Below are 13,837 nucleotides of genomic sequence, written 5' to 3'. Positions count from 1 at the left end.
TATATATATATATATATATATTTATTTATTTATTGATTTCAGAGGTTTCTCAATGTATGAAAAGTGCCTTTACATTTGTGGCAGGAATTTACAGTAAGAGATCATTATTGGTGAATGTCTGTCCTTTTTTTTTTTCTTCAGGGCAAAAAAGTATGTGCTTCCTTTCCGTTAGCTTTGTGAGATAACAAAAAAAAAGTCTGGTGAGGATCAACGGGCTCGCCCTTCTTTTTTTGGTCTTTACATCAAAAACAAACTCCAAGAGGGAGAAGCGACGGTGGTTTGATTTTGTCTTGAAAAACTCAAGGAAGAACTCTACAGTTTTCTAGCAGTCCTAACTGGAAGCAACTGGAGCACAGATCGGTTTATGTTCATCAGCTTCCACCACCTTCTGCTCTGCCTGCGTTCTTCACTCATATTTCCCCGGCTCTCTTGGAACATCAGACCTGGGAGATCTCTCAAAATTGCCGTCCATCATGCAGCGGCCGGTGTAGGGAAAGTAGCAAGCCAGGCCTGCATATGGAGTAAGGCGGTTCCCAAAGGCAGTTACCCCATTAAGCTGTCTGAACTTAAGGGTCTATGCGGAAAGCTAAAAGCTTGTCAGAGTGTTGGTTATTCAGGGTGCGCAGGTCCGGCAGACGAAGCAGCAACTTTGGGAAGAGCGTGCTGTCGTCTGGGCGGCGACTGGTGATGAGTGAACGCAGAGCTTTTATTAGATTCTCCTGCAATTGCTCTACTGCGCCAACCTCCACTATACCAGAGCGATCTAAAAAAAGAAAAAAGTAGCATTAGACATAAGAAATGTGTTTGTGTGAGAAGTATGAGCTTGTATGCACATAGCTGCGTGACTCTTACCAGCAGATACGAGCACGACAGCCATAAAAAGTGCCATCTCATCTGGTTCCAGACCCAAAGATCCTAGCTTCTCACTGAAATCAAACATGGAATCCAATAATGAGCCCATACCAAGGGCTCTCAAGGATGCCAGTGAGTATGTCTGTCCGTTGAGGAAGGTCACCGTCCTCTCTTTGGGGTCAAACAGTGAGCAGAACCTCACCATGAGAACCTGTCAGCAAAACAAGAGCAGTTCAGCATCGAGGGAAAAAGAAACGTAAAAAGAAAAGCCCCAAAGACACAAATCGTATTCAAAGAGGCATACCTGGAAAGTACCAGATTTGAGCAGCATGACTTGATCATGCTGGCTGAGATTCTGGAAGCCTGGGATGCTCTTTGCAAACTCCACCACTTCTTTAACAGCAGGGGTGAAGCACTGGGAGAAAGACTCCCACACCTCCTGACTGGAGCGACTGGCCGGAGCCACAGGACATGAATTAAGTGGGCATGCCTGCAGAAGACAGAGAAAGAGAAGCATTATGGGCATTTTATTGACTGGAATTTAAAAAGGCTTTCATAGAGTCAAAAGGAGAGGGAGACTCACCAGAACCTTGGCTCCTCCGTTCAGCTTCCAGGGACACTGGTTTTGGTTTGAGGACTCTCTGGCTGTGAAACTGTTCTGATTGGCTGCGTAGCCCTGAGACGACATGTTACCGCTGACAGGACACTGGTTCTGATTGGAGGAGAACGTGTACTTGGCGTTGTCGACGTTTGCGTTGGTGGTGCTTTCGCTGCCTGTAGGTGGGACGGGGAAGTTAGGGGAGACGTGGTAGTTAGCTGTCAGGTTCGCCTGCTCCACCTGAACTGCGTGCTGCGTCTGGGCAGTCGCGTGCAACAGGGCAGGCTCCTGCGCCGCGCTGTTCTGGAAAGAGGAAGCGCCAAGGTTGCCGTTGCCAGCAGCCATCTTGAGTGGTTTCTCGTTACCGTGGTAAGACTGCATTATGGAGCCGGCTCCTTCACTCGTCTGGTTCTGTGGACTGCACGGCGCGTCGGGAGGAGGTGACACCTCCATTTCCATGGAAGCCGATTCATTGAGACTGTTCATGTAGCTCTGCATCTCATCCAAAAGCCTCTGCTTCTCCCGCTTGGGAATACGCCCAAAACGCACAGCTGAGGACAAAAGCAGACAGAAACGAGCATCTCTGTTAGCATCTTACAGCACTGACACTTGTATGCGTAAAATGTTCACATTCAAACAAATATCCTACATGTGGCTCTCAAACTCTAATCTAGATGTATTACTAATCCCAAGATCTCTCATCTGTCTCTGACTATTCTTTCTCCATCACAGCTGTTACACCATACTACAGACCCAGAAGCCTCCATCTTTTCATCCTCCTCTTCAGCCTTTACATTCCTCCCTTCCCCCCACCTCGATGCCCTACCTCCACTGACAGTCCTATTTATAGTACACTGTATGCTACACCACCTCCTCCTCCCCCACGAGTCCTTCTCTTTCTGCCTTTCAGTGAAGCGCAGGCTCTCTCTCTTTTTCCTCTAGAAGTAGGTCACTGGGTCAATACCACCAAACGTGGTGTCATTAGCAGAGTGACACAGTGGGTGATGAGTGGAAAGGTCAGAGGTACAGAAAGGCAGGTGAGAGAGCCGAAAAGACAAAGGGTCGAAGGCGGCTGATCAAAAATCAATTTCATGCTGGTGAGTCGCAGACATCAGCCGAAAACCAGAAAGTGGGTGGAGCTACCTTTCCCATGAACGTTATGTTGTTATTATCGTATTTTTCATTTACGGTGTTTTGTGTGCTTATTCACAAAATATAAATGTTTCAAATCTGATGAATTAGCAGTTGATTTCTCGCTTCTGGCTTTTTTGGGGGGGGTCAGCTAAAAATGTTTGCACCAGAAAGAAAAAAAAAACGTGATTTATTATCACCTAGTTTAGCCATCTTCCCCTGGAGATTTAACTCCTGAAGGTGAAAATAACACACAAAAGCTGATTACCTGCAATCATATGTTTAATATTCAAATTGAAGCAGTGTATGTTTTTGTGATTAACTGGACAGAATAACATTAAATCTCAAATGATTTGAAATGCCCGTGTCGGGAAAGAGCGTACGTGACTGCGAACGGGAAGGGTAATCAACAACTTTGTGCCCCAGTTTCCTAAAATAAACTAGTATTTTTCACAGTTTCTACATGACTGATGACTACTGGGACTCTCCAGCTCCTCTTGCCATTAATCAGAGAGCAGCGCAAGGAGAAAGGGAGGCAGAGGAGGACAAAGACAAGAGGAGGAAATAGTGGAAAAGAGATAAGTAGAAAATTCAACTTTTTGATGAGGAGTAAGGCAAGTGGCTTTGACAGTGGGATTATGCCTTTGTTGTAAGCTGTGACAGAAATGAATTTGGACTTTGTTTTCGCATCTTGTACAAAGCGGATTAAAACGATTCACTGTTTAAGCCAGTGTAAAATACTGGTGGGAATAAATCCATCAGAATTTACTTATGTCTAAATATCTTCATGCAATGACATGATCTCTCACCATCTCTGGACATGCCCACGGAGAGACACTTCTTGAAGCGACAGTGCTGGCACCGGTTACGGTTCATGCGCATGATGAGACAGTTTTCATTCTTCACACACATCTTGTAGTGGATATTCTGCTGAATGCTGCGCCTGAAGAAACCCTGCGGAAGGAGGGTAGGAAGAATAGAGGCTGTGAAGGGTGTCTTTTGTGTCATTGTGTTTTTTGTACACAATGAAAAGGAAAGACGTGGCATAATATAACCTTTCTTTGGTCTCACCTTGCAGCCCTCGCAGGCATGCACGCCATAATGGAACCCAGATGCGATGTCCCCGCACACCTTACACAGAAGCACCATACCTCCGGTTTCTGTGAAAGAGGAAGTCACAACGGTTGTCAGGTGAAGAAACACAATGAAAAACTGCTGATGGCCAAGGAAGGAGGAGAACAGGGAGGAGGGTGGCGAGTAGGTACTTACTGGTGAACGTGCCAGTGAAGCCACAAGGCCTTTTGGCAACGGTGGGATGGTTGTAGGTCGGTGATGACACCGTCATAATTTGCGCAGCTGGAGCACTGTTAACTTCGGGAAACTGAAAGACCATTTTCGGGGAAGGTGTTCCTCCCCCTGACTCCCCTCTTTGCTTCAAGGCTCCGATCTCCTGAAAGGAGACACCCTCCGGGGATGAAGGCTGCGAGTGGGAGGAGGGCGACTGGGTCTGGTATCCACTTGACGGGCTGCCAGGACTCGGACTGGCACTTCCAGACGAGCCAGCGTACAAGATAACACCACCTGAAAGAGCAGAGAGGGTCCAAAACTCAGTGCACAGGCACAAACTAGTAGAGAGTTGAAGTGTTGAGCAATCATCTGCTTTCATCTGAGCTTACTTGGCAGACTTTTGCAAACACAGACACAAAACCCTGACCTTGTTGGGACAACAGAAATTTGATCCGATGAACAATTTAGAAAAGAGAAGAAAAAAAAAAAAGAAAGAAAGAAAAGTGACAGCTTGAGGAACAACAACTCTGACCGGGATATTTTTGTGCAGTCTTTTCAGTTTTTAATCTGATAAGAATGAGATAAGGGAAAAAATGCCCAAGTCCTGCCGAATCATACCTTCAAGTAACCTGCTTGACAATGCTTTTACTGATGAGTGATGGAAAAATAGGAGAGGTAGTAACTGAAATAGACACAGCATGCCATCTAGTTAAAGATCTACATCTCTCAACTGTCACAAACAATCATAAACTAATAAAATAGCCTACGATATATCACATCACACACACCAAACCTTCTGGAATAGGGAACACCATTAAATACATCATATCATATCATATTATGACAGTAAGTCACTGTATGTTCACAATGAGAGCCACAGAGAGTTCACAAACAGGCCTTTGTTTATGGATATCAGATCAAGTTGGAAATGCCCTATTACCTCTAAACACAACACCCAAACCCCTCCGTCACCACCACCACCCCCGCCCTTTCCTTTGCAGACAGTGTTCCTCCCCGCAAGATGAAAGACTGCCCCTCACGTGCAGGCTGAGCCAGCCAGCTCCCTGCATGCTTGCTTTCAGAACTGAGTCCTTTCTACACTCCCTCCGCCTTTCCCCCCTCCCTTTTTCTCTTATCCTCCTCCCTTCCTCCCTCCCCTTTCCGGCTCCGGGCCTGCAGACCCATCTATCCGCCAGCCACCTGACCAGGAGCTCACATGGACTCTTGACACAGTTCCCGCCTGGCTCACAAGGCTCTTTGCGCAGTCCCGTGTAGACAACAACAGCAGCAGTGCCATAACAAGTGCTAGGGCAGATCACGTTTGGAGTGGAGAAGGCTTTTAATGCTGTGGCTAGAGATACGGAGGAGAGCAAGCGGGGAACGGAACAAGTTAATGAATTCCACTGAGTCACTAGAAACTGCGCAGAGGGCAACAGTCACGTTGTTGCCGGTCACTGTTTTTACACTTTAACACAATTTCAAAGGCTGACATTGTGCTTTTTGTGTGTGCGTGTTCAGATGAATCAGGCTAGAGGGAGGAAAAACCCACCAAGCAATCTTCCCTACCTTTAAAGCTACCATAATGGTTTTAATTTATGGTAATATAAGTGAGTGATTATCTCTTCAAATAATTTAAAGAATTTATGGATTTAGGCTTACTTTGGTACCCCCCCCCCCCCCCCGTATTTAGCTCACAGTTTGAACCACTTGTTCATTTTTTATCAGATCACTGTGTCAAGTATCCGAGAAGACCTGCCAACTGTAACATTTCCTGCACGCACAATTCTTCACCCAGAAGCTGCATCAGATATTCTCACATTATGATTGTGATCATACCTTGTGGGTCAGTATCAAGCTACTTGTAATGTATCAGGTCTGTGAATATACCACCCAAAAGGTTAATGTAGTCAAAGTCAAAAATGCCTGCTCTGTGTGTGGCAGTATTATCCAAAGCGGTGTAAATATAATTAGAATGTCTGCTCTGTAATTCTGTGCACATTTCCTCTCAAGGACCTGGAATCATTTGAGAAAAGTGTGCCCTGTCTCTTTTGCTTTCTCTTCTTGAGAAAACACGTGCTGGATTGCTGTTTAGCTCTAAGTGCCTCCTTAATTCCACCGCTTACACGTGTCAACACTGACTGCTCCAACAGGGTATGCGTGTATGTGTGTGGACGTGTGTGGGGTGGCAGCTCTGGGCAGGCGGTTACTTCCCTGCGCACGCAAATGTTGCTTGTTAAGTTTTTCTGCATGATGTGTGAGAGGAGAGAGGTAGTTTTCTGGGCATGTGGCTCACCTGCGGAGGGCAGGGTGACATGCTGCAGACACACTGGCTCTTCCACACCCACTTTCTACGCTCAGAAGTCACAACCCCGCCCCGCTCGTCGAGTAGAAAAACATTCCATATTCTGAACGCTTGTAACGATTTCCTGGAATATGGCTTGACTGGGCTACGGAATGAGCTCCGGGAATGTCACCCCCGCTGTCCTCAGGCACAGGTTACAACATGTGACTTGCGGATACACATAGAGCCACAAGAACTACGGAATAAACAATACAACCGCCTCCTTTTTTTCTTTCTTTCTTTTTTTTTTGCCAGTCCTCTCTGACTTCCCCTCTCGTGTGTTCCCTCCCCCTGGGCATGCACGGACGCCCGTAGAAAATGTGGAAATCATGCTCCATTTGCAACTTGACTGTCCTCTGTCATGTGAACGTTTACCTCTGTGCATGGGCAGTAAGCCTCCCTCCACGTGCAACTACTGGCTTCGTGTCATCTGCTCATTTATGAAGCGTTTGTCATGGAGGATAGTTCTTAGAAGGAACAGCGGGCAGTTTTTTTTTCCACATTAGAAGCAGTTGAGAAGATTTTTTTAAATTAACATAATGGAAGAGGCTGACCCAATTTGAACTTTGTTTAAGGAGTTCTCAAGTTCAAAGGATTACATGTAGATCCTCGGGGCTGAGCAATGCAAATGTAGCCTAGAAAAAAGCATTTATTCTCAGGAGTGACATCTTTTTAATCTAACACAATGAATCTGGTTTCATTTTCCTGCTAGTGCCCAACATATGCATTCATCTGCTTAAACATGTTGCATTTTTTTGTAAGTTGGTCAATAATCACGCTTTGAGATCAAGGAGAGGAAAACTCCATGAAGACTACAGGGTTCATGAGAGCTGGTCATGAACAGCTGCAGTGTTTCTCTGCATTCATTCTCATCACAGAGTCATACCATTAACCACTCCTATTGCAGATTCTTACTGCTACTGATTAGCTTAGTCATTCAACTACTGCACCCACAATCTTTCTGGTACTTTTTCAGTTGAAAGGAGTGAGGTTGAACACGTCACGGCACCCTGAAGCGGGTTGATACCATGACATTATATCCCAATTACACGATGAACACTTATTAAAGTACTCATCTTCCATTTGACTGCTGTGAAACTGAATATGGGCAGCATGGTGGTGCCATGGTTGCCTCACAGCAAGAAGGCCCTGGGTTTGAATCCACCGGCCAGCTGTGGCCTTTCTGTGTGGAGTTTGCATTTTCACCTCTTGCCTGCTTGGGTTCTCACATGTGCTGCAGCTCCCTCCCACCATGCAAAGACATGTACATCAGGTTAACTGGAGAGTCTAGGTTTACTGATTTTGTGAACATGAATGGTTATCTGTCTCTGAGTGTTAGAATTGCTATAGAATGGCAACCTGTGCAGGCTGTACCCCACCTCTCACCTCCCTCCGTGTGACAGGTGGGATAGACTCCAACCCAACCATGACCCTGAATTGGATAAGCGGAAGAAAATGGATGGATGGACTGAAAATCATCCAGAAAGGTTGACTAGGTACTATTGATAGAGACAGCTTTAAAATAAATATCCATATAATATTGAAACAATGTGAAAGGAAGTCAGAACAGGTTTTATTGTGTCATCTGATTTTACTGTAACCCTTAGAAATAAATAACCTTTCACATGCTTTGGTCTTTCTATTGCAGAAAGGGTTTATGTGCTGTCATTACCAACAACACCCCATCAAAGCACCAATCTAAACAACTTTATTTATTCTGAATGAAAAGAAAAACAATCAACAGTCCATGTTGAAGTGACCTTTTTATCATTTCATTGACAACATTGTGAAGGTTAGCCTTAGTTCATGTGACAACTGCTCAGTGCCCCTATGATAATGACTTCAGTCTGGTATTTATCATGTTATTTTGTTCCATTACACCGCCCAAACAGAAATACCAGAGTGTAATTGAAACGGCTTGGCCGTGTCACCCAAAAAACTAGTTGATGCTGGCAAATGTAGGTTAATATGTTCTTTCACATCCCACGTCCTGTGATAGGCTACCCCCCAAAAAAGGACGCTCCTTTTAATTACTAATGAACATTTAAAATCAGCTATAGTAACTAATATGAGACAGAAGGCTGGTTAAACCCCTCTGACCCACTGACCAATCTACCAACGAATAAAGAGGAATCCCCGTGTGAGCTGAGCGCGCGCACTGTGCGCGCGACAGAGAGGAACAACCGTGAGAGGAGCAGTGTACTTGGAATCATGCGCGGCACGTGGATACTGAGGCTGTGTACACGTGCTATCAGCTCGAGGCGGGGTGGCTGCGTATTAAAATCAGGTGCATGATTCGCAACATCACGAACTGGTTTTTTATGTGTTGTTTTTTTACCCAGGGTGCACGGCCATGGCCACAGTCGACCAAAGACCTATGTCCGTGATGTTTAGATTTAAATTATATCGTGAGATCTAGGTGCAGCGTGAAGTTGCTGTAATGGTTTAAAGCGTTATATCAATAGAGCGTCACTGCTTTATTGCTTTTTTATCTATCTGTTCGCCTATAACAATGGCGCTCTCAGCCAGTGAGCCACGGAGTAAATAGGCGGTTTAACTCTTATCGATTTCATGAGTCAGATATGATCTGTTCATTCATCATCAGCTCTCGCTACATTTAGATCGTGATTCAGGGGCTGGCAGAACTACATGTTTACTCCAAGCGCGGCTCTTGGAGCCAGTGTGGAAGGAGAATTTGGCACAGATTTCATGTTTGTGGAGCAGTGGGCGTGACTCCTCCCTGACATCGCCTCCTCACTTGTGTTTGGGGGGAAGTGCCACGATTGTGACCAGCAAACTTCTAATGAATCACATGTTTGTTAGTTGACAACCTCCCATTGGATGAAAACATCCAGAAGTGGTTTTGGGAGCAAGAACTTTAAGATCCAAAAAAACGCGGACGCAACGCGGGTGGGTCAGCACGTTATTGTTCCTTATCTGTCTGTAGATAAGCCTCTAATGGTGGGGCGACCAAACGTGGGGAAGGCTGTGGGATGACAACGTGCCCGGTCAGAGGGCGTTCAGGGTCGCGCTTCACGTGAGTTTGTTTACATGCAGAGAATCGGAAGTCCGCCGCAAAGACTGGAGGAGAGGACTTCCCTCTCTGAGCTCAGCTCACTCACTCAAAATCCTCAGACTTGCGCAGCCCAGAAGCACCTGGCAACACGCCAGAGATTGCACAGCTGAATTACAGTCATAAGCAAGAGTACAGTGCACAGAAACTCCAACTGCCTATAGCTTAAATAGTTTTCTGGATATCACACATTCATATAGAAGGAGCATAAGATGCAATTAAACTGGATACAAATCCCAAAGCATCAGACATGTCCAATAACTGCAGTGATCTGACATGACTCAAACAGACAATTAAAAAAAATAAAAATTATAATAATTAAATGGCAGTAAAACTTTATATATAACTTAAATATTAGCAATATTTGCTCTAATGCAGCTCACTGGCATCTGTGCTCACCTGCACCATTACCCTCAAAGTAAACCTGACAGCGTTGCTTGCCAGCAGCTTTCAGCATCGACCACACAATTTAAAGCTTACTTACCACCTGGACTGTTTTCCATGTTTCCCAGTCGATCGGTGTTGTTCGTTTGTTCCGTATTACAGTAGGCGTTTACTGCTGCACTGACTGCCACTTCTTGTCACCGAGGAGTTTTGTTGATACGGGTGAAAGAGTCATGAACTGCCACAGCATGTAGAGTGTATCCCAAAGCTCAGACCAAAAGCAGCGTGCACAGGGCATTGGGGTTCCTGAGAAAACCCGGCCAGCCCAAAAGAAGAAGAAGAAATAACAAAAGTAATAAAGAAACTATTTAAAAGCAATTCAGATCAGGTCTCTTATTGATCCCGATGTTCTCTCGAGGTGAACAGACGCACGGGGAAGCTCGACTCTCTGTCTGCACAGTGTGATGTCAGACGGATCTCTGTGTAAAAGGGTGTTCTCTGAATTACAGTGGTCCCAACGCGTTCAGCTGCTTGCCATGTACAGTCACCATGAAAACATGATCACAGTAGAAGTAGTTTAAACACTCCCACACTCATCAATAAGCAACACGCGTCCGAAAATAACCAGCACGTTTTCAGGTGCTTGAGAAATGTGACCATTTTTTTCCTCCCTCCCTGCTCTCCTTTTGTGTGTCCCTCCTGTTTGTTGGTGTGCATCAGGGATGTCTCTCTCTCTCTCTCTCTCTCTTTTCTCTTCCTCCCTTTCTGTGTCACGCTCTCTGACAACATTTCACCCCCACTCCTCCCTCCACACCCCCCACTTTTCTTTACTCTTTCTCACTTTCTCATTGGCCGAGAGCCCCGCGTGGAGACGGCACATCGGGCTCGTTCGACACTGGAATGCTGGTTAAAGCTCTGCAGCATGTGCGCGTTGCATGTGAGCTCGCGCTGCCCTACTGACACACATTTTATGCTAATGAGCTGCCTGGGCTCGGCGATAAGAGGGTGAAGCGAGGGAGAGACGGCGAAAGAGGAGAAGAGGTCTCACTCGGGCATCGTCTTCAGACCTCAGGATGAGACTCAAATTTGTTTTCGCCGAGGTTGCCGCACACACAAGGATCTGGTTCCGGGATTTGGTGGTGCAGTGTAGAAAATGAAGATGTCACTGCGTAATTCTTTGAGAATTAAACGGATTCTCAGTCTTGAAATTATGATACAGTTATATTTACCCACTAATACTTACAAGAAGATCCACTAAAACAAGGGTGTAACTTAAAGTATTTTACAGGAAAGAAGTATTTATACTGTACGCAGTGTTACGTAGTATGGAATTTTCAGGTATTTTACAAGAAACGAGTATATATATTGCAAGTTTAAGTAGTGCACAAGTAATTTTACTTTACAGTTCTATACATTAGAACAAGGGCTGACAGTTCATTAAGTATCCAAGTAACTTTTAAAGGAAAGAAAGACGAAGTAATTATACTGCAAGCTATTTGAAGTAGGGTGTAACTTTTAGGTATTTTACGGGAAAGAAGTAAATATATTGTAAGTAATGTTAAGAAGTGCGTGCCTAATTTTACTCACAGGTAGACAAGGGGGATAGCAATTCAAATTCATACTGCAAGCAATTATAAGCAGGGTGTAACTTCAAGTATTTTACATAAAAACTAGACAAAATATACTGTGAGTATTTTAAAAAGTTCATAATTAATTTTACTTAAGAATTTTTGGGTTAATATAGTTACATTGCAATTTCAAGTGAAATACACTGAAATTATATAATTGTAGTGAAATTACACCGTTACACATGGGCCATATTATACGGTGTTATCAATGTGCACAAAGAAAATCCTGGCAGGTAGATTATATACATATAAGACGATCTATTACAGACTGGATATTGTATTACATAATGTATACAAACAAACTTATTACAGTGTTCAGCAGGGTTAACACAAACCTCACACAGATCAGATTTAACAACCAATTTATATGAAGTGCAGTGTAATAAACTAGTGAAACAGCATAATGTGCATGGAGTTGGCTGTGATGTTGAGGATGGGTAAAATCCAGTAATTGTGGATTTGAAGCAGAATGCAATAATCGTCTTGGAATAACGAAGAATAAATGTAAGCTGTTGATAAGGATGGTGGTAGTGGGAAACAGGCTGTTTCTGTGTTTGGTTGCCGTGGTATGGGAGATCCGTAGTGCCAGCTGGAGTGGAGGAGTTTAAAAAGCTTGTTTCCAGGATGTGAATGTGATGATGCTCACTGCCCACTTCCTGGTTTTTTGAGTACAAGTCCTAAAGGGTGAAGAGAAGGGAGCAGCTCACACTTCCTTCCTGTTAGCTGTAATTGTAATTTTTTCTTTGTATATTTCTACACTGTTTTGCGGCTGCACTGAATAAGACCCTGATTGAGTTGCACAAGACAGATTCAATGACTGCAGTGTAGAAGTGGATCAGCAGCACCTGTATGCAATGTAAATAGAATAGAATATTGGGGTAACAACTTTAAGTTTTAATGGAAAGGAGAAGCAAATGTGCATTTGTTAATGCTTGTATTTATTTAACACTATTACTTAGTTTTTACATTACTTTAAAGTGATCCTCATTTCATTGTTTTGGTCAGTAACATTTAAGATGATTAATGAACCTGTCATTATTTTTGATTTGCATGAAATTCATGTCGAGAGCATCTTCTTAGATCACCAAGAGCCTGTAATTCTCTGCTTTAGCAGCCCACCTCACTCGTTGAGCAACTAAGTTAAAATAAACACAATCTAAGCAACTCAGAAATAATCAAATATAATTCTGCAACAAACACAGCAACTCATTATTACAGAACATGGCCACTCAGAATTAACTACATCACTGTTATCACCTTGTACCCGTTTGAGTGGCTTTAATGCCCGTGTTAGTTTCAGAATCAGAATACATGAATATTCCCTAAGAAAATTATGTGGGTTACAGTTGCTCCAAGACAATAACAGTAAGAGGCTGAAATAAGTCAATAATACAATATATTACAAAATTTACAAAATATAAGAAATAGCTCTGATAAATAACGTTTTTTATATATGTAGCTGTATTAATTGCTTATAAATGCAGCCGCATGTTGCAACAGATTAAAATATAAATATTAGGTGAGAAGTAAAATAATAATAATAGAATAAACCCCAAACCAATATTCAGCTTTAGTCCACGTGCTTTTAAGTGTAGTCAAAGCTGCTCGAGCTGAGAGCACGTTTTCTACCCATAGAACAGCGCCGCGTGTTCTCAGTCGAGCGGTGGAGGTCTTCGCGCGATAGACGATCTTCGCTGGAGAAGCGCCGGCACGTGCTTGAAGGGCGGCGCTCACCGTGACTCCCGCCGCCCCCCCCTTCCCCCTCCGCCTGCCGCCCCCTCCTCCCCGTCACGTTTCCTTTCTTTGTGCAGATTGTGTTTGCCAGAAGCCAAAGTATCGCCGGAGATTGGCTGGGACACAGCGAATGTAGGTCAGGAGCTGCTTGTGCAAACACGAGCCACGCAAAATAGCTCAAATGTGACTAAAACCGACGTGTCCTAGCGCTCGATAGACGCCGTGTGGCCTCTGCTGATAGGCACACGGCGAATTAAATTTAGGTCACGTAGCTTGGGCTCGGGGTTGGGGCTGGGTGGGATGTGCTTATTCAGAACCCTTTTCTCATTACAGAAAGGTGAGCTGAATCGTAAAACTCTACGGTGTACTTGTGGGGAATTAGGCTATGGGGTCACAGGGATATAAAACTCATCACCTGTCGTTTGGATATCAGCTTGTGTCGGTTTCAGTTATTATATTAACTTGTTATTCACCCCCCCATCATGGCTCCATTTGCGTCTTTATCCACACACGAGCTTTGTCTCTGTCTGCTGTTATGCGTCAACTAAATGCTCAAACGGAAGTGAGTCAGTAAGGTGAGAAAGGCATTGTCCGAAGTAACTCTAATTTATCAGTTTGTTGAACATCTATAGATATTTTCTTGTATAACAAAAAACAAACAAACAAAAAAAAAAAACAGATAAAATACCGTCCTTACATCTACCTTTGGACTATATTGAAAACTCATCATGTTTAAAAGCGTTGCCTGCAACATAGATAATAATATAATTTTGAAGGAATTCAATTTATATATATATATGTATATATGT

The 13,837-nt window shown here is 43.9% G+C and overlaps 2 protein-coding genes across 3 annotated transcripts in view; one reads left to right on the top strand and one right to left on the bottom strand.

Annotated features, from left to right (window-relative positions):
- Positions 1-8: 8 nt before the first annotated feature.
- Positions 9-10,591, bottom strand: LOC102194854 (nuclear receptor subfamily 1 group D member 1-like). Its single transcript, XM_005739578.1, has 8 exons — positions 9,767-10,591; positions 3,851-4,162; positions 3,653-3,741; positions 3,391-3,535; positions 1,436-2,001; positions 1,157-1,342; positions 853-1,063; positions 9-763 (listed from the first exon to the last, which is right to left on the bottom strand). Exons 1-8 carry the CDS (start codon positions 9,783-9,785, stop codon positions 567-569), a joined length of 1,725 nt encoding a protein of 574 aa, XP_005739635.1. The 5' UTR covers positions 9,786-10,591; the 3' UTR covers positions 9-566.
- Positions 10,592-13,081: 2,490 nt separating this feature from the next.
- LOC102193779 (retinoic acid receptor gamma-A-like) overlaps positions 13,082-13,837 on the top strand; it is a 48,145-nt gene continuing 47,389 nt past the window's right edge. Inside the window, exon 1 of one of the 2 annotated variants that reach the window (XM_005739575.2) lies at positions 13,082-13,160. The gene's annotated coding sequence lies outside the window, so the exon portion shown is untranslated. Of the gene's footprint in view, positions 13,165-13,837 lie in introns of both variants that reach the window. The other variant, XM_005739574.2, reaches the window with a different exon arrangement.

Source organism: Pundamilia nyererei, unplaced genomic scaffold (assembly GCF_000239375.1).
Source record: "Pundamilia nyererei isolate P.nyererei 1_Seehausen unplaced genomic scaffold, PunNye1.0 scaffold00092, whole genome shotgun sequence".
Classification (NCBI taxonomy): Eukaryota; Metazoa; Chordata; class Actinopteri; order Cichliformes; family Cichlidae; genus Pundamilia; species Pundamilia nyererei.
Note: the sequence above shows the minus strand (reverse complement) of the source record. Positions and strands in the feature narration are given on the sequence as shown.

Coding starts and splice junctions, on each gene's coding strand:
- LOC102194854 (XM_005739578.1), bottom strand. Junction 1,343..1,435: donor ACGGAGGAGCCAAGGTTCTG/GTGAGTCTCCCT, acceptor TGTCTTCTGCAG/GCATGCCCACTTAATTCATG. Junction 1,064..1,156: donor TCAAATCTGGTACTTTCCAG/GTATGCCTCTTT, acceptor TTTTGCTGACAG/GTTCTCATGGTGAGGTTCTG.